Source organism: Ornithorhynchus anatinus, chromosome X1, assembly GCF_004115215.2.
Source record: "Ornithorhynchus anatinus isolate Pmale09 chromosome X1, mOrnAna1.pri.v4, whole genome shotgun sequence".
NCBI lineage: Eukaryota > Metazoa > Chordata > Mammalia > Monotremata > Ornithorhynchidae > Ornithorhynchus > Ornithorhynchus anatinus.
Genome location: NC_041749.1, coordinates 64,680,784 through 64,700,957, shown reverse-complemented (window position 1 = coordinate 64,700,957; position 20,174 = coordinate 64,680,784). Strand labels below are relative to the sequence as shown.

General features: G+C 45.4%; 1 protein-coding gene and 1 long non-coding RNA gene across 4 annotated transcripts in view; one reads left to right on the top strand and one right to left on the bottom strand.

The window, feature by feature from the left end:
- Positions 1–660: 660 nt before the first annotated feature.
- On the bottom strand, positions 661–18,611 carry THOC7 (THO complex 7). 2 transcript variants are annotated; one of them, XM_029051045.2, is made up of 8 exons: positions 18,353–18,611; positions 16,534–16,651; positions 10,611–10,738; positions 10,068–10,154; positions 6,771–6,828; positions 5,970–6,036; positions 5,812–5,881; positions 661–932 (listed from the first exon to the last, which is right to left on the bottom strand). In XM_029051045.2, the coding sequence occupies exons 1-8, from the start codon at positions 18,498–18,500 to the stop codon at positions 865–867; spliced, it is 744 nt and encodes a 247-aa protein (XP_028906878.1). In that variant the 5' UTR covers positions 18,501–18,611; the 3' UTR covers positions 661–864. The 2 variants fall into 2 exon arrangements, with proteins under 2 accessions (XP_028906878.1, XP_028906879.1); XM_029051046.2 differs by lacking the exon at positions 5,812–5,881.
- LOC120638036 overlaps positions 18,584–20,174 on the top strand; it is a 33,025-nt gene continuing 31,434 nt past the window's right edge. Inside the window, exon 1 of one of the 2 annotated variants that reach the window (XR_005659488.1) lies at positions 18,584–18,781. This is a non-coding gene — a long non-coding RNA (uncharacterized LOC120638036). The remainder of the gene's footprint in view (positions 18,782–20,174) is intronic. The other variant, XR_005659487.1, reaches the window with a different exon arrangement.

The window sequence follows — 20,174 nt, the reverse complement described above, 5'->3', positions numbered from 1 at the left end:
AACCGATGACAGAGGTTTATAATAGTTACAGTACTGTGGTTTTAACCCTAATTAGATTGGTGAGAATCATTCCTAACACTGTACAAGTTTCATTCATTTTCAACACAAAGGAATGAGTAAGACTTGCAAAGTCAATATTGGATCCCATAAGCAAAATGTGATTGACTTTATAATTAACACATTACATTTTTCACGTTAGACAACAAAACAAAAATCTTATCATAGCCTTCCTTCAATTCTTCCCACAGTGCTAGGATTCACTCCATTTTGGAAACTATTACCAAAGCACATTAAAATGATTGAATAAAATGATTTCACATGCAATTTCCATGACTGTGTACAAAGGTAAAGTCACAATGGTAAAGTATAAAATAACTGAAAGGATTTTCACTCTCTTCTCCCTCAAATTACTTCTCATAATTCCCTAGATGGATTTGTAATAGTCTGACAGAAATTCTGCACCCCTTCAGAAACCTTCAAAAAGTTATTGGCATTTATTTTAGCTTCATTCATTCATTCACTCAATGGTATTTATTGAGCATTTATGTGCAGAACACTATTACGTATTTGGGAGAGTACAATACAACAGAGTTGGCAGAAACGTTCCCTGTCCACGATGAGCTTTGAAGATCTTAAAAAGTTCACCTTTAGAAAACAAACTGCTTTGGTAAAGCTGTGTTCATTCCTTTATTTTTTGATGAAAAGTCATGAAGACAAATCACTAATATAAATTTTCCAAAACATGTGTTAGTATAAAATTATCAGTTTCACAAAAGTGACAGAGTTTTAATTTCTCAGCTGTCACCAGATCCTGCCCTATTTAGGTGAAAACAGGTCAGAAGGATTAAAAAAGATTCATATTGCTTATTGCTTAGTTTCAGTTTCAATGCTGCTTTCTTGAGATTCTTCAACTTCAGAGAGTTTTTCATCATCTGAAATATAAAAGATGTATATAAAAACCATCAATCAAGTGTACGTATATAGGACTGAATATCTTAAAATGCGTATTCCTAATTACATAATGAATGGACTACTACACAATTCCATTAAAATGTTTAATACTACTTTATAGTTCCCTTCTAACACAAATATTGCATTTAAGGTAACTTACCGTGCACTACTCCCCCAATGGAATTGGCCCCAAGATAGCAAAGTCATTAGGCTTCATTCCCTGACTTTGGGGTAAGGCAGGCAGTCATGGAGCCAGAATCGAGCCAAGACGTTAGTGCCACTCAATGCCCCCACCAGCATTCGGTGGCCACAGTTGCTTGGTGAGACTCATCCCTGGTCCTTAAGGTTTGTGGGATGCTCCAAGGACAAGGGAGTGGTGAGGTGTGGAAGCTACTATGGCAGCCACGTGAGCTCTGCATGCAGGGCCTCATTTACCCAGTCACTCTGCCACTTCCTGGCCTGGAGCCAATGGCCACTGTTGCTGCCGCTGGGCTGGTGGCAAGCTCAGGGAGGGTGGAGAAGCAGCAGGGCCTAGTGGAAAGTGCACAGGGCTGGGAGTAAGGAGATCTGGGTTCTACTCCTGGCTTGGCTACTTACCTCTTCTGTGACCACGGCAAGTCACTTAACTTCTCGGTGCTTCGGTTTCCTCGCCTATGGGGATTAAAAGCTATTTTCCTTCCTCCTTAGATTGTGAGCCTCACGTGGGACAGGAATTGCAGATGATCTGACTATCCCAGCACTCTGCAGTGCTTGGCACATAGTAAGTGTTTAACAAATACCACAATTATTATTATTCCCTGGCATAAGACTCCCCCCACCCCCTTTTCTTCTCCTTCCCCATTGCTCCTTTTATCTCTTTGGAGAACCTATCTGCTCACATGGCCCTAACTACCGCCTCTATGTAGACGATTCCTAAATCTACCTCTCACTTAACTTATGAGCCCACATTTCCTCCTGCCTTCATATCAACATTTCCAATGGAAGCTCCCCCAACACTACACACTCACCTCCTCAAAAACTCAACTTCTCTTTCCTCACTTCTCCTACTACATCCCAGCCTGCACACTTTGCTCCTCTAAAGTAAGATCCTCCAAGTAAAATCGCATCTCTTACAGGAATCTTTCCCTGACTGATCTCTCCTCTCCCTACACTATTTTTCCTCATTTCAGCATTTCTTCTAAATGCTTAGTACAGTGCTCTGCACATAATAAAAGCTCAATAAATACTAGAGAAGCAGTGTAGCCTAGTGGAATGATCATAGGCCTGGGAGTCAGAGGCCCTGGGTTCAAATTCCAACTCTGCCACTTGTCTGTTGTGTGACCTTGGGCAAGTCACTAAACTCCTCTGTGCCTCAGTTACCTCAACTGTAAAATGGGGATTAAGAGTGTGAGGCCCACGTGGGCCAGGGACTGTGTCCAATCCGATTTGCCTGTATCCACCCCAGCACTTAGTACTGTGCCGGGCACATAGTAAGTGCATAACAGATACCATTTAAAAACATAAAAACCCTCTGTCAGTTAAACTATCTTCTCTGCCTCACAAGCTGTGGCCTTGGCACTATCTTTGACTCAGCTCTCATTCAATCCACGTTTTCACTGTTACCAAATACTGCTGGTTTTACCTTCACAACATCACTAAAATTCAGCCTTTGTTTTCCATCCAAATGCTACTACGTAGATCCAAGCACTTACACTCCACCTTGACTAGTGCATCAGCCCCCTTGCTGAACTTGCTGTCTCCTGTCTTTCCTCACTCCAGTTCTTAGTTCACTCTGCTGACCAAGTCATTTTTCTACAAAACATTCAGTTCACATCTTCCCACTGCTCAAAAACTTACAGTGGTGTCCATCTGCCTCCACATCAAAGAGAAACTCCTGCCGTCAGCTTCAAACCACTCAATCAGCTCACCCCCTCTGATCTTATCCCACTGATTTCCTATCAATCAATTGTATTTATTGAATGCTTACTATGTGCAGAGGACTGTAGTAAGTGCTTGGGAGAGTACAATGCAACAGAGGTGGTAGTCATGTTCCCTACCCACATGGAGTTTACAGTCTAGAGGAAGAGACAGACATTAATACATATAATTACAGATATGTACATAAGTGCTGTGGGGCTGAGGAAGGGTGAATAAAGGGTAAAAATCCAAGAGCAAGGGTGACACAGAAGGGAATGGAAGAAGAGGAAATGAGGGCTTAGGGAAGGCCTCTTGGAGGAGAAATGCTTTTAATAAGGCTTTGAGGGTGGGGAGGATGATCGTAACAGATATGAAGAGAGAAGGCATTCCAGGCCAGAGGCAGGATGTGGGTGAGAGTTTGGCGGTGAGATAGATGAGATCAAGGTACAGTGAGTAGGCTGGCGTTACAGGAGTAAAGTGTGCAGGCTAGAGTAGTAGGTAAGCAGCAAGGTACGGTAGGAAGGGGCACAGTGACGGAGTGCTTTAAAACCGATGGTAAGGAGTTTCTTTTTGATGTGGAGATGGATGGGCAACCACTCGAGGTTCTTGAGGAGTGGGGAAACATGGACTAATAAGAATAATAATAATTGTGGCATTTGCTAATTGCTTATTAGGTGCCCAGCCCTGTCCTAAATGCTAGACAGTTTTGTAGAAGAATGATCTGGACAGCAGAGTGAAGTATGGACTGGAGTGGGGAGAGGAGGCAGGGTAGTCAGCACGGAGCCTGATGCAGTCATGAACATGGGATAAGGCTAAGTGCTTGGATTAACGTGGTAGCAGTTTGGATGGGGAGGAAGGGCAGATTTTAGTGATGTTGTGCAGACAACCAAAAAGATTTGGTGACAGATTGAATATGTAGGTTGAATGAGAGAGATGTTGGTATTTCAAGAACAATGCCAAGGTTACGGGCTTGTGAGACAGGGAGGATGGTGGTGCTGTGTCAGGGAAAGTCAGGGGGAGGACAAGGTTTGGGTGGGAAGAGTGATGTCTGTCTCTCCCTCTAAACTGTTACCTCTTTGTGGGCAGGGAATGTCTACCAACTCTGTTGTACTGTACTCTCTCAAGTGCATAGTACAGTGCTCTGCACTCAGTAAGTGCTCAATATCATTGATTGACAATATACCACCATTTTTCATCTCATATGCCTGCAACCGTGGCATCATTCTGGACAACTCATTGTCTTTCACCTCTCACATTCAATCAACTGCTAAATCTTGGTGTCTCATCTCTCCATCCTATTTTCCTCCCTTTCTGCATCACTTATGCACTTATGTCCATTCCACCTAGCACTTTGACCCATCCCACCAGCCCCAGCACGCACAGCTGTATCCTTATGCTCTGTTGCTTTCCCCCCACAACCTGTAATTTATTTAAATGCTTGTCTCTTCCTCTAGATCATAAGCTCCTTGAGGGCAGGGAATCATATCTAATAGCTTCACGGTACTCTCCTAAATGCTTAATACAGTGCTCTGTACACAGTAAGAGTTTAATACCATTGATTTTCCATCTTTATCAGTCTTCCCCTTAACTCTCCTATCTCTATCAATTACATCACCATTTTTCCTGTCTTAGAAGCCTGCAACCTTCGCATCATCCTGGACCACCCAGTGTCTTTCAGCTCTCACATTCAATCAACTGCTAAATCTTGCCAGTTCTTCCTCCTTAAGGTTTTCCAGATCCACCCTCTCCACTCTATTCAAACAGCTACCATCCGGGTCCAAATTCTTGTCATATCATGGTTAAACTATTGTTATCAACCCCCTCAACTGTATGAGTCTCCCTGTGCTTCTAGTCTCTCCCCACTGCTGCAGAGATATTTCTACTCCTTATAAACTTCTGACTACCCTTCTTGGCCTGCATGAAAAAGAAACTCTACCATTGGCTTCCAAGGCCCCCACCAGTCTCTTCAACTTACGGATAGTCTCCTACTATTCCCCAGCTCACTCTTCTCTCCTCCCATGATTACCTTATAACTATGCCAGGTTCAACACTTTCCTCTATTCTCTGGCTCACGCTGTCCTCTCAGTCTGGAGGCCTCCCCCAACCCTCCAGAGTTGGCCGGAGCACTGCCCTTGCCATCTTCAAAGCCCCCATGAAACCCCATCTTCTCCAGGAAGTGTTCCCTGATTACACACTCCACAACACTCTAGTCACATCACCCCAGTGCCTACTTTTAGCCCTCGTGTATTCTATTTCTATTCTCAGCGCTCATGACCATACATCTATTTCTTTATCTGAATATTCAGTTTTGTGCTCAGCTGTTTCATTCTGAGGTTTGTACTGCTTCCTGCTTTATCCCTTTTCTTCCTCCTGCTTTCACTATCTCTAAATCACCTTTTGTTTTGCTCCCCTGATAAACTGTAAGTTTCCTGAAGGCAAGATACACTTGTCTTGCTACTGTTCTACTCTCTCGAACCATTGGTGCTCAAGAAGTATTACTGACTGATTAAAAAATTAGCACCCCTGGCTGGAACATTCTTAATTTAGACTACATCTACTTTCAAAAAGCATTTAACTTAGGTTAAAGGTGGAATCTCCCATTGAGAATGATGGATGAGCCTCAGTCTTGAGACATCAGGCCCAAAAATTTACGTCTAAGAATTGACTATAGTGATTTGGTGGTTTATAAACATACTCTCTTGCCCCTGCCAGGTACAGTCCTGCTGCAACATTATAACAAATTAGGAATCACATTGAAAGACACACTGTAAGAGTTTTCTGCTTACAGTTAAATTAAGTCCTCAATCAATGCTATTAAGCAGTTATTTGTGCAGAGCACTGAACTAAGTTTTGGGATCATTCTGACCTACCTTTCTGGATTGGTTTATGGTGCATGGGAATGGACCAGACGATCCAAAGTCCAACTATTTAGTTGTAGAAATTTTCACCCTGACCACCACTTACTTTCCAATGTTTGTTGAAGTTCATGGATGGTACTAAGAAGGACATGGAACTGCTTTCGTCTCAATTCCAGCTACAATGAAAAGAAAAGCACTTCAAATGCAACTGAATGACCAACAAAACACACACCCTCAAAGGTCTACCCATGCACACATCCATACCTTATCTTCAACACTCTCTTTAATATGAGACAGATGCTGCAGTTCTTTCCCCAAAGCATCTAGTTCCCTGCCAAGATAAAATGTTATATTTTGCTAAGTTGCTTACTAGATATAAAGATCTAGTGAAGTGTTTTATTAAAAAAAAAAAAAGAGAAGTGAAACCGTGTTGAAGAATGTACGCATTTTAAATATGCAGAGAATCACTTTAGCAAGAATGTTAGATGTGTATCAATCATTTATTGAGTGCTTACTGGATGCAGAGCACTATATTAAGCGCTTGGGAGAGTACAATGTAATGCAGTTGATAGACACGTTCCCTAAAGTATAAGACAAAGGGACTGATGTCCTCATAGGCGATTGTGGAACAAAGTGTCTATATGCATCTTCGTGGCTCAGTGGAAAGAGCCCGGGCTTTGGAGTCAGAGGTCATGAGTTCGAATCCCAGCTCTGCCACTTGTCAGCTGTGTGACTGTGGGCAAGTCACTTAACTTCTCTGTGCCTCAGTTACCTCATCTGTAAAATGGGGATTAAGACTGTGAGCCCCACGTGGGACAACCTGATTCCCCTGTGTCTACCCCAGCGCTTAGAACAGTGCTCTGCACATAGTAAGTGCTTAACAAATACCAACATTATTATTATTATTATTAATCCAAAAAAAAAAATTACAAATGGATGTTTAAGATCATCTCAAATACCGAACCGCTGAATAAAACAGAATTACAGTAAAGGATGGAATTATTACTTCCGTGAAATGTATGTATTTAATCCTGAGACTAAATTCACGATCAACCTTAAACTTACTTTAATGTTTCATGTCTGTCTGGATGGTACTGTATCACTTTTGCCAAAGCATCATATTCTGGAAGAAAGCAGCAAAAACTGTCATTTATCAGATCTCCATTTTGGCATGTTATTTAAAATAATTGTCATGGTTTTTGTAAGTGAAAAATACAATGAAAGTGAGCATTCACACTGTATTAAATATAACTGAATCCCAGTTTCTCTTAATTCCATTGATCGACCCATTTTAGATAAATCGATTAGTCTAATTTTAATCCACACTGGAGAGACGAAAAGCAGCATGAGAGGAAATTCTAGAACGACTGCTCCTTAATTTGGAGGGATATGCCCCACTTCATTTTACACTCCTCTAGACTATATACTCATTCTGGGCAGGGACTGTGTCTGCCAAATCTGTTGTATTGCATTCTCCTCCAAGTGCTTAGTTCAGTGCTCTGCACGCAGTAAGTGCTCAATAAATAAAATGCCATTGATGATTTTAGGGATGTGTAAAACTCTCTGTGATGTGCTGCATCCTTGCCCGCCTAGTTACTTGTTGCACCCTGCACTAAAGTGGGAACATGGCCAGCGGAGATGAGTGTGAGTAGTGTTACGCTACCATCACTTCAATAAATTCTTTGGGTGTATTCTAATTTGAGGAGATCTGAATAAATTGTATTCTTTCATCAGAGGCCAAAAGAAATGCATTCGAAGTTGTATCCTGAGTTTATTCCTTAAATATTCCTTTTGAACAATCATTTTGAGCTACTTCAAGGGGAGCTGAGTACCTACTGTACATGTTAATAAATTTGTATTCTTATCCTGTGTCCAATTAAAAAGGCCGTATGTTCACAAAGTCTTATCTATAAAGACTGCCTCAAAACGTTTGAAATATTTTTCCAACACAGCTTTCTTTAAAGACCTAGGGAGAACTAAAGGGATACTTCCCAAAGAAATACTTTTCAAAATGAGTCAAACATTTTGAAACTACTAAGGGATGTTTAGTGGATTCAGCAGTGTATGTCCAAGATAAAAGCCTGCATGGTAGCTCAGAAAGACCATCAAATCCACGCTGGAGAATAATGGTCACACCTCCAACTGGAGCGCAGCCGAGTCAGGAATTCCCTTTTGTCAGTTCTCATGAGGACGATAATGGTATTTAAGTACTTACTATGTGTCAAACCCTGTACTAAGCACTGGGGTAGTTATAAAGCTTAGGTGTCTCTCCAAAGCTCTAATAATGTTGGTATTTGTTAAGTGCTTATGGCCTTGTCTTCCTCCGGAGATCTTGCATTCTAGCAATTCGTTCATTCAATCTTATGAATCTTGGGTAGAGAGGAGATTATGGGGAGAATTGTCTTCTGCCTTGGCAAGTTTTTGCAAACCTGGTCACTACCAAGCCTGGATGGGGAACAGAGCTCACTTTTATCACTCTAGTACACTAGGTTAAATGTTTTCTGGTTCACGGTCTGGAGCGGGAAGTTTATGGAAGTGTTATTGCTCAATGAAGTTGAACACAATAATGATTGTGTTTGTTAAACGCTTATTAAGTGCCAAGCACTGTTCTAAACACTGGGGTAGATACAAGGTAATGAGGTGTCCCACGTGGGGCTCACAATCTTAATCCCCATTTTACAGATGAGGTAACTGAGGCACAGAGAAGTTAAGTGACTTGACCAAAGTAACACAGTTGATAAGTGGCAGAGCCAGGATTAGAACCCATGACCTGACTCCCAAGCCCGGGCTCTTTCCACTAAGCCACGCTGCTTCTCCAGATAAGGCAATGTACAAATAGTATGTATGGATAGTACTTCTGGTAATATCAAACAAAATATTATTTTGTTTATTGTAAATCAATCAGTTAATGGTATTTGAGTGCTTACTATGTGCAAAGCACTGTACTAAGTGCTTAGGAGAGTACGCTACAACAGAATTAGCAGATCATTCCCTGCCCATGACGAGCTTACAAATACACAACTCCTCTTCAGGGCCCCTAAATTATTTTTTTATTTAAATCAACCTGAAACCCAAACCCAATGATAATTATAGAAAAACTTTTAACTAAAATAATTGCATCAAAAGCACATTGAGAGGATAACTGGATATTGTTTAATGGGTGTGAGAATTCTTTCAAATTATAGACATCTATTTCACTACTGAGTGCACATTAAGTTCACTATTTAAGGAAACCCTTCTTGGAAAAATCTCTCTGCACTATTTATCTCCATGGCACATTCTGAAAAGATGACATACAAATAATGACTTGGGGAACTGGGAAACATTAATCTTTTTAAAAAATGGTCACCTCTTTTACAACTGCCAGGAGAACAGTCTCCACACACTTGACCAGTTTTATTTTCTACTTTGCCTCTGATGATGTTCTTTTAAAAGTTTTTCTTCAAGAAATGCTGGTCCAGTTAGTTTGCCCAGCGGTAGCATTGCATACTGTTCTATTGTCAGCCAAGGAAAAATTAACCGACCTTTAAACGCAGTAGTGTGCCTGGGTGAGGGTGGGGAGGAGACTTGCCAAAGTCACTGATGACTACTTCTTCCAACTGAGGAGCACTCAAATGCCTCTGAAAGAAATTTGGTCCAGTATTTTCTAGGTAGTATCCTCTAAACTATACACTCGGGGGGAATATGTCTGCTAATTCTGTTGCATTGTACTCTCCCAAGTACTAAGTACAGTGCACTGCACCCAATAAGCATTCAATAAATATCACTGATGAGAAGCTAGGAAGATCTCACTACAGATTTCAGTACTTACTTGTCCTATTTCCAGGGCTATGTGGAAAAAATTTGCAAAAGCATTTTTCAAGCCTTATAAGGCTTCCATTATCCTGATTCCATTATCCTGTACATTGTTCCAGGTAGTGCAGACCTTTCTTCTTAGACGGGTACTAGAAGAAGTTTTTCAAGCCATATGTTTCACTTATTTCCTGCTACTTGATGTGGCTTATTTTGGCTTCAGACTTTATCTCATAATATTAGAGATAGAGATATTGGGAACCAGCCTGGCCTAGTGGAAAGAGTCTGGGCCTGGGAGTCAGGAGGACCTGGGTTCTAATTCCGACTCCACAACGTCTTCTGCATGACCTTGGGCAAATCACTTAACTTCTCTGGGCCTCAGTGACCTCATCTGTAAAATGGGGATTAAGATGTGAGCCCCATGTGGGACAGGGACTGTGTCCAACCTGATTAACTTGTATCTACCCTAGTGCTTACACCAGTGCTTGGCACATAGTAAGCACTTAACAAATACCACAATAATTATATTATTATTATTAAACTGTGAAAATACATTCCATGAAATCATACCTTGGCGATTTTTTCGTATTCGTTTTGCTTGGAGAATCTGCTTCTTGCACTCAGCAATTTTTTCATGTGCTCCAGCTATATTATTTTCTAAAAAAAAGAAGATACAGAAGATTGCTGGGGTCTCCCTGATAGGGAGATGGGGAGCAGCAAGATGGAGGTTTCCTGGCTTTGGACCAGATCCTGTGGCTAGGCAATGGAGCTGAGCGAGTAGGAAGAGAATAGACAGTCCTGGGGCAAATTTCATCATCTAGCTAAGTTGGACACCAGGAGTTTTCCATCCCTGACCAGAGCTAGTCTCTTTCACCATCAAACATTGCTGTTGCAAGGCTATTTATGTAGTCAAAAGCCACAGTTTGAAAGGTGAAAGGTGAAACTAAGCAATAAAGAGCTACTTAATGGGACCTTAAGTCATTTGTGATTTTTCTTGCATCTTTATCTTTGGAACCCCACTTGGCCCCTGGCATATTGCTACTTATGAAAAATTAATTAGTTTTATAATGGAACATTCAGCTGACAACCAAAGATAATGCAAGTTTTTCTTACCTATGTCTTTGTAAATTTTTTCATAATTCTCCATCTCTCTGAGATTCATATCATACACAAGCAAGGTTTTTCCCATTGAAAATTCACACTGTGACAGTGTGCTCAGCATGCGCTGATACTGGCTGTAGCTAATAACAAAATGAAAATAAGGTTGATATGTAGAAAAACTGTTCAAAGACACAATGTTTAATCAAAATTTAATTAGAATACTATAATTATAATTATATAATCATGTATGCTGAAATGAACAAAAGGCAAGAACTAGTGAGAGGAGGCTTGAATAATCTTCAGATGAATATACATAGTTGTCATAGTAAAGACAACACTACTGATGGTGAAATTCAGGTGTGTGTGTACAGGTGTGTATGTAAAACTCCTCACTCTAGGCTTCAAGGCTCTCCATCACCTTGCCCCTTCCTACCTCTCCTCCCTTCTCTCTTTCTACCGCCCACCCCGCACGCTCCGCTCCTCTGCCGCCCACCTCCTCGCCGTCCCTCGGTCTCGCCTATCCCGCCGTCGACCCCCGGGTCACGTCCTCCCGCGGTCCTGGAACGCCCTCCCTCCTCACCTCCGCCAAACTGATTCTCTTTCCCTCTTCAAAACCTTACTTAAAAATCACCTCCTCCTAGAGGCGTTCCCAGACTGAGCTCCTCTTCCCCCTCTACTCCCTCTGCCATCCCCCCTTTACCTCTCCGCAGCTAAAGCCTCATTTTCCCCTTTTCCCTCTGCTCCTCCACCTCTCCCTTCCCATCCCCACAGCACTGTACTCGTCCGCTCAACTGTATATATTTTCGTTACCCTATTTATTTTGTTAATGAATTGTACATCGCCTTGATTCTATTTATTTGCCATTGTTTTTACGAGATGTTCTTCCCCTTGACGCTGTTTAGTGCCATTGTTCTTGTCTGTCCGTCTCCCCCGATTAGACTGTAAGCCCGTCAAACGGCAGGGACTGTCTCTATCTGTTGCCGACTTGTTCATCCCAAGCGCTTAGTACAGTGCTCTGCACATAGTAAGCGCTCAATAAATACTATTGAATGAATGAATGAATGATTGAAAAGGCCAATGTAGGACCTAGTCTAGAGGGGGGCACACATGTCTGTCTATTCTATTCTCCATCTATATCCACACCTTTGGAGAACTCCTTCACTCCCGTGGCTTCAGCTACCACCTCTATGCAGATGATTCCCAAATCTACACCTCCAGCCCTAATCTCTTTCCTCTGCAGTCCTGTATTTCCTCCTGCCTTCAAGATACCTCTGTATGGATGTCCTGCCATTACCTCCAATTTAACATTCAAAACAGAACTCCTTATCTGCCTATCCAAACCCTGTCCTCTCCAGGCTTTCCCATCACTGGGACAGCGCCACCAACCTTCCTGTCTCACAAGCCCGTAACCCTGGCGTTATCCTCGACTCTGCTCTCTCATTCAACCCATGTAGTCAATCTACCAATAAATCCTGTTGGTTCAACCTTCACAATTTTGCAAAAATCCACCCTTTTCTCTCCATCCAAACTGCTACCACGTTAATCCAAGGATTAACACCTGGATTACCATATCAGCCTCCTCACTGATTTCACTCTGTTGCTCAGATCATTTTTCTCCAAAAACATTCAGTCCATGTTTCCCCACTCAAGAACCTCCAGTGGTTGCCCATCTACCTCCACATCAAACAGAAAATCCTTATCAACTTTAAAGCACTCAATGACCTTGTCCCCTCCCACCTCACTTCGCTACTCTCCTACTACAACTCAGCCCACACATTTTGGCTCCTCTAACGCTAGCTAATCTTCTCACTGTATCTACCTCGATCTTGTCTATCTCACCGAGGACCCTTGGCAGGACACGCCTCAGTTTTCTCATTTGTAAAATGGCAATTCAATGCCTATTCTTCTTCCCCCTTAGATTGTGAGCTCCATGTGGGACAGAGACTTGTATTCTTTGTATCTCAGTACTTAGCATAATGCCACAGTTCAGCATCCCTGCTCCCATCAAGGACTAATTTCATCATTTTAATGAACTTGGGGGAGGGCGGGCAAATCAAATTTACTAAGTGAATGCCAGAGTCCAATTCAACTGACTTTAGCACAGGGCATTCCCTCCATGCTTGTAGATCACAAGGGAGATGCTCTCAGGTCCAGGTTACTTCCTCAATAGTTGGGGCAAGTGCTGTGCCTTTGCATACTGGAAGGTGTGTGTATTGAGGAGAACATTAAAACATTGTTGCCATTTCATTAGGGTTCCTGCCTTGTCTGTGATGAGCTCTATTCTTCAAAGATGTCATGGTGGCTATGCAGGGCCATCAAAGATCTTTAATGATGTGCAGAAATTATTGGTCAGTTTAGTGGTGGTCCACTCCCTCTGGATCTCTTCCACTTTGGCAATCTCCACCAGTCGTGCATATTTCTCCGCTTTATTTGCATGTTGCAGTACAGGTTTCTGGAAGACTCCATCCTGTCTGGATCCTGGGGTGTCACATGGCAAGCGGCCTGTTTATGGCTATTCATACCCAATGTTTTGACAGCTGCCTGGTATATAGTATCATGGAGAAATGCCCATTCATTGTATATAATTTGGACTTAGGTTTTGGTTTCCTGTTCCAAACTGAATAATCATATAAGGATTATCTGTCCTCTGTCCTCTCCTGATTCTCCTATTTCTCTGACAGCTCTTCTCAGTCTCTTTTGCATTTCTCTGACAGCTCTTCTCAGTCTCTTTTGCAGACTCCTCTGCCTCCCACCCTCTGACAGTGGGGGTCCCCCAAGGCTCTAGTCTCCATCTACAGCCACTCCCTTGGAGGACTCCTTTGCTCCCATAGCTTCAACTACCATCTCTATGCGGTAGTTGAATACCTGCCTCCTGTCTCACCCCACTCCACCCCATACTTCACTGTGCTGCATGGATCATTTTTCGAAAAAAAGTTCAGTCCAAGTCCCCCCACTCCTCAAGAACCTCCAATGGTTGCCCATCCACCTCCACATCAAACAGAAACACCTTACCATTGGCTTTAAAGCAATCAGCTGGCCCCCTTCTACCTCACCTCTCTGATTTTCTACCGCTGCCCAGCCCAGACACTTAGCTCCTCTAGTGCCAGTTTATTACTCACTGTTCCCCAATCTCTTTGCCGACCCCTTTCTCACGTCCTCCCTCTAGCCTGGAACTCCCTCCCGCTCCTAAATGCCAGACCACCACTCTATCTTCAAAGCAATTCCCGATTAAGCTCTCTTTTCCCCGACACCCTCTCCCTCTGCGTCATCTATGCACTTGGATCTGTACCCTTTGTTCACTTGGTATTCACCCCATCCTCAGCCCTACAGCACTTATCTCTCTGGCCTGCTCATTCTCAAATTATTTCACAAGCTCCTCTGCCTCCCACTCCCTGTGGGGGTCCCTCAAGCTTCAATTCTCGGTCCCCTTCTATTCTCCTTCTGCACCCATTCCCTTGGAGAACTCATTCCCTCCCATGGCTTCAACTACCACCTCTGTGCGGATGATACCCAAATCTACATCTGCAGCCCTGATCTCTCTCCCTCTCTGCAGTCTCACATTTCCTCCTGCCTTCAAAACATCTCTACTTGGATGTCCTTCGGTCACCTCAGGCTTAATATGCCCAAAACAGAGCTCCTTATCTTCCCACCCAAACCCTGTCCTCCCCCTGACTTTCCCATCTCTGTAAATGGCACCACCATCCTTCCTGCCTCAGAAGCCCATAACCCTGGTGTTATCCTTGACTCCTCTCTCTCATCTACCCTTTCAATCCATCACTAAATCCTGTTGGTTCTACCTTCATAACATCCCTAAAAACTGCCCTTTCCTCTCCATCAAAACTGCTACCACATTAATCCAATCACTTATCCTACCCAGCCTCCTTGCTGACCTCCCAGCCTCCTGTCTCTCCCCAGTCTGCCGCCCGAATCATTTTCCTACAAAGACTTTCAGGATATGTTTCCCCACTCCTCAAGAAACTCCACTGGTTGCCCATCCACCTCCGCATCACACAAAAACTCCTCACCATTGGCTTTAAAGCATTCCAACACCTCGCATCCTCCTACCTCACCTTGTGGCTCTCCCACTGCAACCCAGCCTGCAAACCTAGCTCCTCTGAATGCCAACCTTCTCACCGTACCTCGATCTCGTCTATCTTGCCACTGACCCCTCTTCCCCGTCCTGCCTCTGGCCTGGAACGCCCTCCCTCCTCAAATCTGACAGACAATTACTCTCTCCCGCCTTCAAAGCCTTACTGAAGGCACATCTCCTCCAAGAGGCCTTCCCTGACTAAGGCCCCCTTTCCTCTTGTCCCACTCCCTTCTTTGCAGCCCTGACGTGCTCCCTTTATTCATCTGCCTCCCAGCCCTGCAGCACTTATGCACATATTAGTAATTTATGTATTTATATTAACGTCTGTCTCCCCCCTTCTAGATTGTATGCTCCTTGTGGACAGGGAATGTCTGCTTATTGTTTTATTGTACTCCCCAAGCGCTTAGTACAGTGCTCTGCACTCAGTAAGCACTCAGTAAATATGACTGAATGATTGAGTGAACTATATACATATCTTTAAATTACATATACATTATTTATGCATTAATACACATTATACAATGTCCATCTCTCTCTCTAGACTGTAAGCTTGTTGTTTTTTTAATGGCATTTTTGCAAGGGCTTGCTATGTGCCAGATGCTGTACTAAGTGCTGGGGTAGATACTAGCTACTCAGGTTGGACACCATCCATGACCTGCATGGGGCTCACAATCTTAATCCCCATTTTACAGATGAGGTAACTGAGGCACAGAGAAGTCAAGTGACTTGCCCAAAGTCACACAGCAGACAAGTGGCAGAGCTGGGATTAGAACCCAGTCCTTCTGACTCCCAGGCCTGTGCTCTATCCGCTAGGCCATGCTGCTTCTCGATTTACGCAGGGAATGTGTCTATCGGCTTTGTTGTACTCTCCTCTCCCAAGCGCTTAGTACAGTGCTCTGCACATAATCAGTGCTCAATAAATATCCTTGACAGGGTGTCCCATAACACATCCGGTTCTGCTCTAACATGTTTTCATTACCTAATTTGCATGATGGAAAAATTAGAGAACAATCTTGCCACAGCACACGAGCGTGGCATCAGCCAGAAGGTGACGCTGTCTCTGCCCCAACGTTAATGAAGCAAACAAAATTCGTGTTTTTGCAAGTTTTACTGAATTGAGTATTGTAAAATAACAATGAGGGGCAAGGGTGGAAAGCATTCTTCTAGTGGAGGACACAACATTAATACAGGAATTTCTAACAAAACACTATAGTGAATGTGTCTGCACACGCCATAACCCATTAATTTCCACGGAGTCATTCTGCTGTGACCTTGGGCGAGTCACTTCACTTTCCTGGGCCTCAGTTACCTCATCTGTAAAATAGGGATCAAGAGCATGAGCCCTGTGTGGGACAGGGACTGTGTCCAATATGACTACCTTGTATCTACCCCAAGGCTTAGAACTCGCTTGCCACATAGTAAGTGCTTAACAAGTTATAACACGATTGGCCCATAATGAGGTTTTTCAAGAATAATAATAATAATAATGTTGGTATTTGTTAAGCACTTACAATGTGCAGAGCACTGTTCTAAGCGCTGGGGTAGATACAGGGTAACCAGGTCGTCCCACATGAGGCTCACAGTCTTCATCCCCATTTTACAGATGAGGTAACTGAGGCACAGAAGTGAAGTGACTTGTCCATAGTCATACAGCTGACAAGTGGCAGAGCTGGGATTCAAACTCATGACATCTGACTCCCAAGCCCGGGCTCTTTCCACTGAGCCACGCTGCTTCTCAATAGAATACAACTCCCATGTTACAGAACTCCCAGTAACCAAGTTGAGAACTTTGAAAATACATTAGCCAACCTTTAATTTAAGGCTAAACCAGAAAACATTAAATACCCCTCTTCCTGAGATCCAGCGTTGCACCATTTTATGAAACTCTTCACTAACAGATTGATCCGTCGATCATCACCAGCACCATCTCCATCAATTAAAAGACGCTTCCGTATCACTTCGTCTGAGATGGGCAAAAAATACACAATAAGATAACCAAACTGACAAGTCTTGCTTTTTCGGGGGGGGGGGCAGATAATGATAATAATAACAATAATAATAATAATGATAGTGTTGGTATTTGTTAAACGCTTACTATGTGCAGAGCACTGTTCTAAGCGCTGGGGCCGATACAGGGTAACCAGGTCGTCCCACGTGAGGCTCACAGTCTTAATCCCCATTTTACAGATGAGGTAACTGAGGCACAGAGAAGTGAAGTGGCTTGCCCACAGTCACACAGCTGACAAGTGGCAGGGCCAGGATTCGAACCCATCACCTCTGACTCCCAAGCCTGGGCTCTTTCCACTGGGCCACGCTGCTTCTCTAAGATCAATTGATTATTTCTCAAAACAACAGAATTCTTGCCGAACTGTAAGAAGGGATGACGAGCAGTACGGGAAGAGGGTGAATTTCCAATTAAGACCCAATTTCTAGTCCCAGCTCTCCCATTAAGAGAAGCAGCGTGGCTTAGTGGCAAGAGCGCGGGCTTGGGAGTCGGAGGTCGCGGGTCCTAATCCCGCCTCTGCCACTTGTCAGCTGTGTGATTTTGGGCAAGTCACTTAACTTCTATGTGCCTCAGTTACCTCCTCTGGAAAACGGGGATTAAGACTATGAGCCCCACGTGGGACTACCTCATTACTTCTAACGCTAAGTACAGTGCTTAGCACATAGTACGCGCTTAACGAGTACCATTTTTATTGTATCTACCCCCGGCGCTTAGAACAGTGCTCGGCACATAGTAAGTGCTTAACAAATGACATCATCATTCCAGCATTTAGAACAGGGCCCGGCACATCTTAAGCGCTTAACAACCGCCATCATCGTCATTAGCCTGCCGTGACACGTTGCCACTGGGATTGTGAGTCCCGTGCCCGGTACGGGGCCATGTCGGTCATGATGACAGCGCTTAGTACAATGTTCTGCCCACAGTAAGCGCTCACTGAATACGACCGAACGACTGAGAATGATCTTCCATCAGCCCCACAGCTCATGCAGAGAAGTCCGGGGAAGAGAAGAGTGAGAGTAGAGAGAAAATGACAATCGACCCGTTTGAGGCTTCCCAACCTCTCGCCAACCCTCCGCCTCATCCTACTAAACGGAGGAATGTGTTGGAGAATTCCTCCGCTTCCTCGGGCAGGAGGGACGTGGGATGTGCCCCAACTGCACGCCATTACATCACCGTGTAATGGCCCCTGCACACGATAGGAAACGTGTTCTTCATAAAGGAACGCCTGACTGCCAAGTTGGGGGCGACCGGGACTGCGGAGAATCATGTGGGGATTTTATTTCTTCAGCGGGGGCCGGAAGCGCCCCCGAGAGCCGGATCGATGATCAAGGGGGCAAAGGTGGTCCTCCAGTGGCTAAGGCGGAGCCCCCGCGAAACCAAACGTCCAGTCCTTTTCTTTGTTTTTAGAGGCAACCACTGGACGGAGATAGTTCCTTTCGTCCTGGGAGGGCGAGGGGGCCTCCGGCCGAGCGGAGGAGGAACGGGCCGCCAACTCCCCAGACCTTTCGTCCTCCCCGTTCTTCGCTTCCTCGGCCGGCCAAAGTGATCCCCCGCCCCGCGGGGGCCGGCGGCCTCCTTCGCCCCCCTCCTCCTCTTCCCCGGCCGTCTCGGAGCCCCCCGAGGGGGAGGAGGGGTCTACGGAGGTCCCGTTTCACTCACCGTCGGTGACGGCTCCCATGGCGGACACGGCAGAGCCGGCGGCGGCGTGCGCGGGGCGGTGTGAGGCAGCGCGCTGGGAAGCGACCGTTACTGGGGGCGGTGTAGGGAGGTCAACAAACTCCCACAATGCAGCCGGGTAAACAGCCATGGAGGAGGAGGAGATGGTGGCGGCGGTGGCGGTGGTGGCGGTTGTTGTTCCTGCCGCCGCCTCAGCCTGAGCTGGACTACCGCTGAAATCCAGCTCTTCCCCGCCGGCGCGCGCTCTGCTCCTCCTTCTCCTCCTCCTCCTGTTCCAGCGGCGGGGGAGACAGGCATCGATCGGGAGGAAGGGGAGGAAGGAAGGAAGAGCTCCCGCACCCCCCTCCTCGTCGTCCTTCCGAGTCCACGCCCAACGGCTCCGCCGAGAGGCCGCCGCGCTCTCTCCGCCAGGTGAGGAGGTCAGATCCCGGCCTGAGGGGGGCCGATCGGGGGGGGGGGGGGGGCGGGGCAGGGAGGGAGTTAGAGGAGGCGTCCCCGAGTGCCCCGGCCCTTTCTGGCCCAGGATTTCCTTTCCTGTCGACCGACGGGGCGGCACCCGGGTCCCGGGCCTGGGAGCTTTTTGGGGTTCCGCCACCCGTGCCCGAGGGTCACCGGCTGCCCAACTCCCACCCGCGCCCTCGAGCCCAGCAGTGGGGAGGTGGTGCCGGGCCGCGGGGGCTGTCGTAGGAAGATGATGGGTGTGGGGTTAGGACGGCGATGCAGACCCAGCTGGGGAAACGCCGATCCGGGTTGGTGGGGGGGGGCGGCGGGTTTGCCTCCCGTCGTCTGCCCGCCCCCCACCCTTTTCAAAGTTTGCGCCCCCCTCCCTGACTGTTCTTGAGTTTTGTGGCACGTTCCACGGCACCCGACCATTTTAATGCCTTCTCCCCGCTTCCGCCCTGAGCTCTTTTCCCGCTCCCCTCCCCTCACGGGGAAAGAGGGGAGGAAACGTCTAGAAGTGGGGGCTAAATCCAGTAGTCCTTTTTGTCATCGACCTTTGGGGGGGGGGGGGCGATCCACTTTTGTGACCTAGTGTAACCTCTTCCAGAAATCCGGGAGTTGCTCTCCCCACCCCCCGCCCCCTTTATTGCTCATCTTAATCATTCCAAGTATTTACACCATCCCTGTTGAAATGAAGCTAAAAGTAAACACTTGACCAGGACATCATCCACTTGTATAATGATGCCTTGCGATCAACTGATCTGGAGCCAGTGGTTTTAGAATTTTATCTGGATCCATCTGGCAACCCTGCCCTCAGATCTCTTCCGCTCTGTGAAGATTCGTTGGATGCACCTGGTGGGCTTGGAAATGGAACAGATCCTGGAGTCGACGTTTCTGCTCGATCTGAAGGAGCTTCACCCAAGATCTATACACAAACAATCCAGTTTCGTTTTAGGGTCGTTCACTAAGTCGCAGCAAAACACGTTGGGCAGTTTGCACCCAAGAGTAGGGCCAAGTTCCGACGAAGACGGTCACATCCAACTTCCCATAGTGGGCCCCTTTGTTGGAGAAAGATCGCTTGCCAGTCGTATAGCCATTGTCGATGACCACGGGTCCCAAGGTTATGCACTGAACTTCATCTCTGACCGCCCTGTAGGTGTTATCCCCATTTTTGGTTTATATCCGACCCAGGAGGTGATGCTATTAATGGAAAGATAAATGTCTTCAGTCCATTTTAGTGAAAGGTGTGATTTCTAACTCGATCGCTTGCTTCTGCGATGCCCAGAAATGGTTTTCGGTAACCTGCCTGACAACACTTGAAAAGAACTTGCAAATTGTATTCCCACAATGGCAAAAATGAACT

Bases quoted from the DNA above. Each gene is read 5' to 3' on its own strand.
- THOC7 (XM_029051045.2), bottom strand. From the start codon at position 18,500: ATGGCTGTTTACCCGGCTGCATTGTGGGAGTTTGTTGACCTCCCTACA. The intron at 6,829-10,067 runs GTATGATTTCAT...GCTTTCTTCCAG, and splicing joins AATACGAAAAAATCGCCAAG to AATATGATGCTTTGGCAAAA. The intron at 6,037-6,770 runs GTAAGTTTAAGG...TTATCTTGGCAG, and splicing joins GACAGACATGAAACATTAAA to GGAACTAGATGCTTTGGGGA.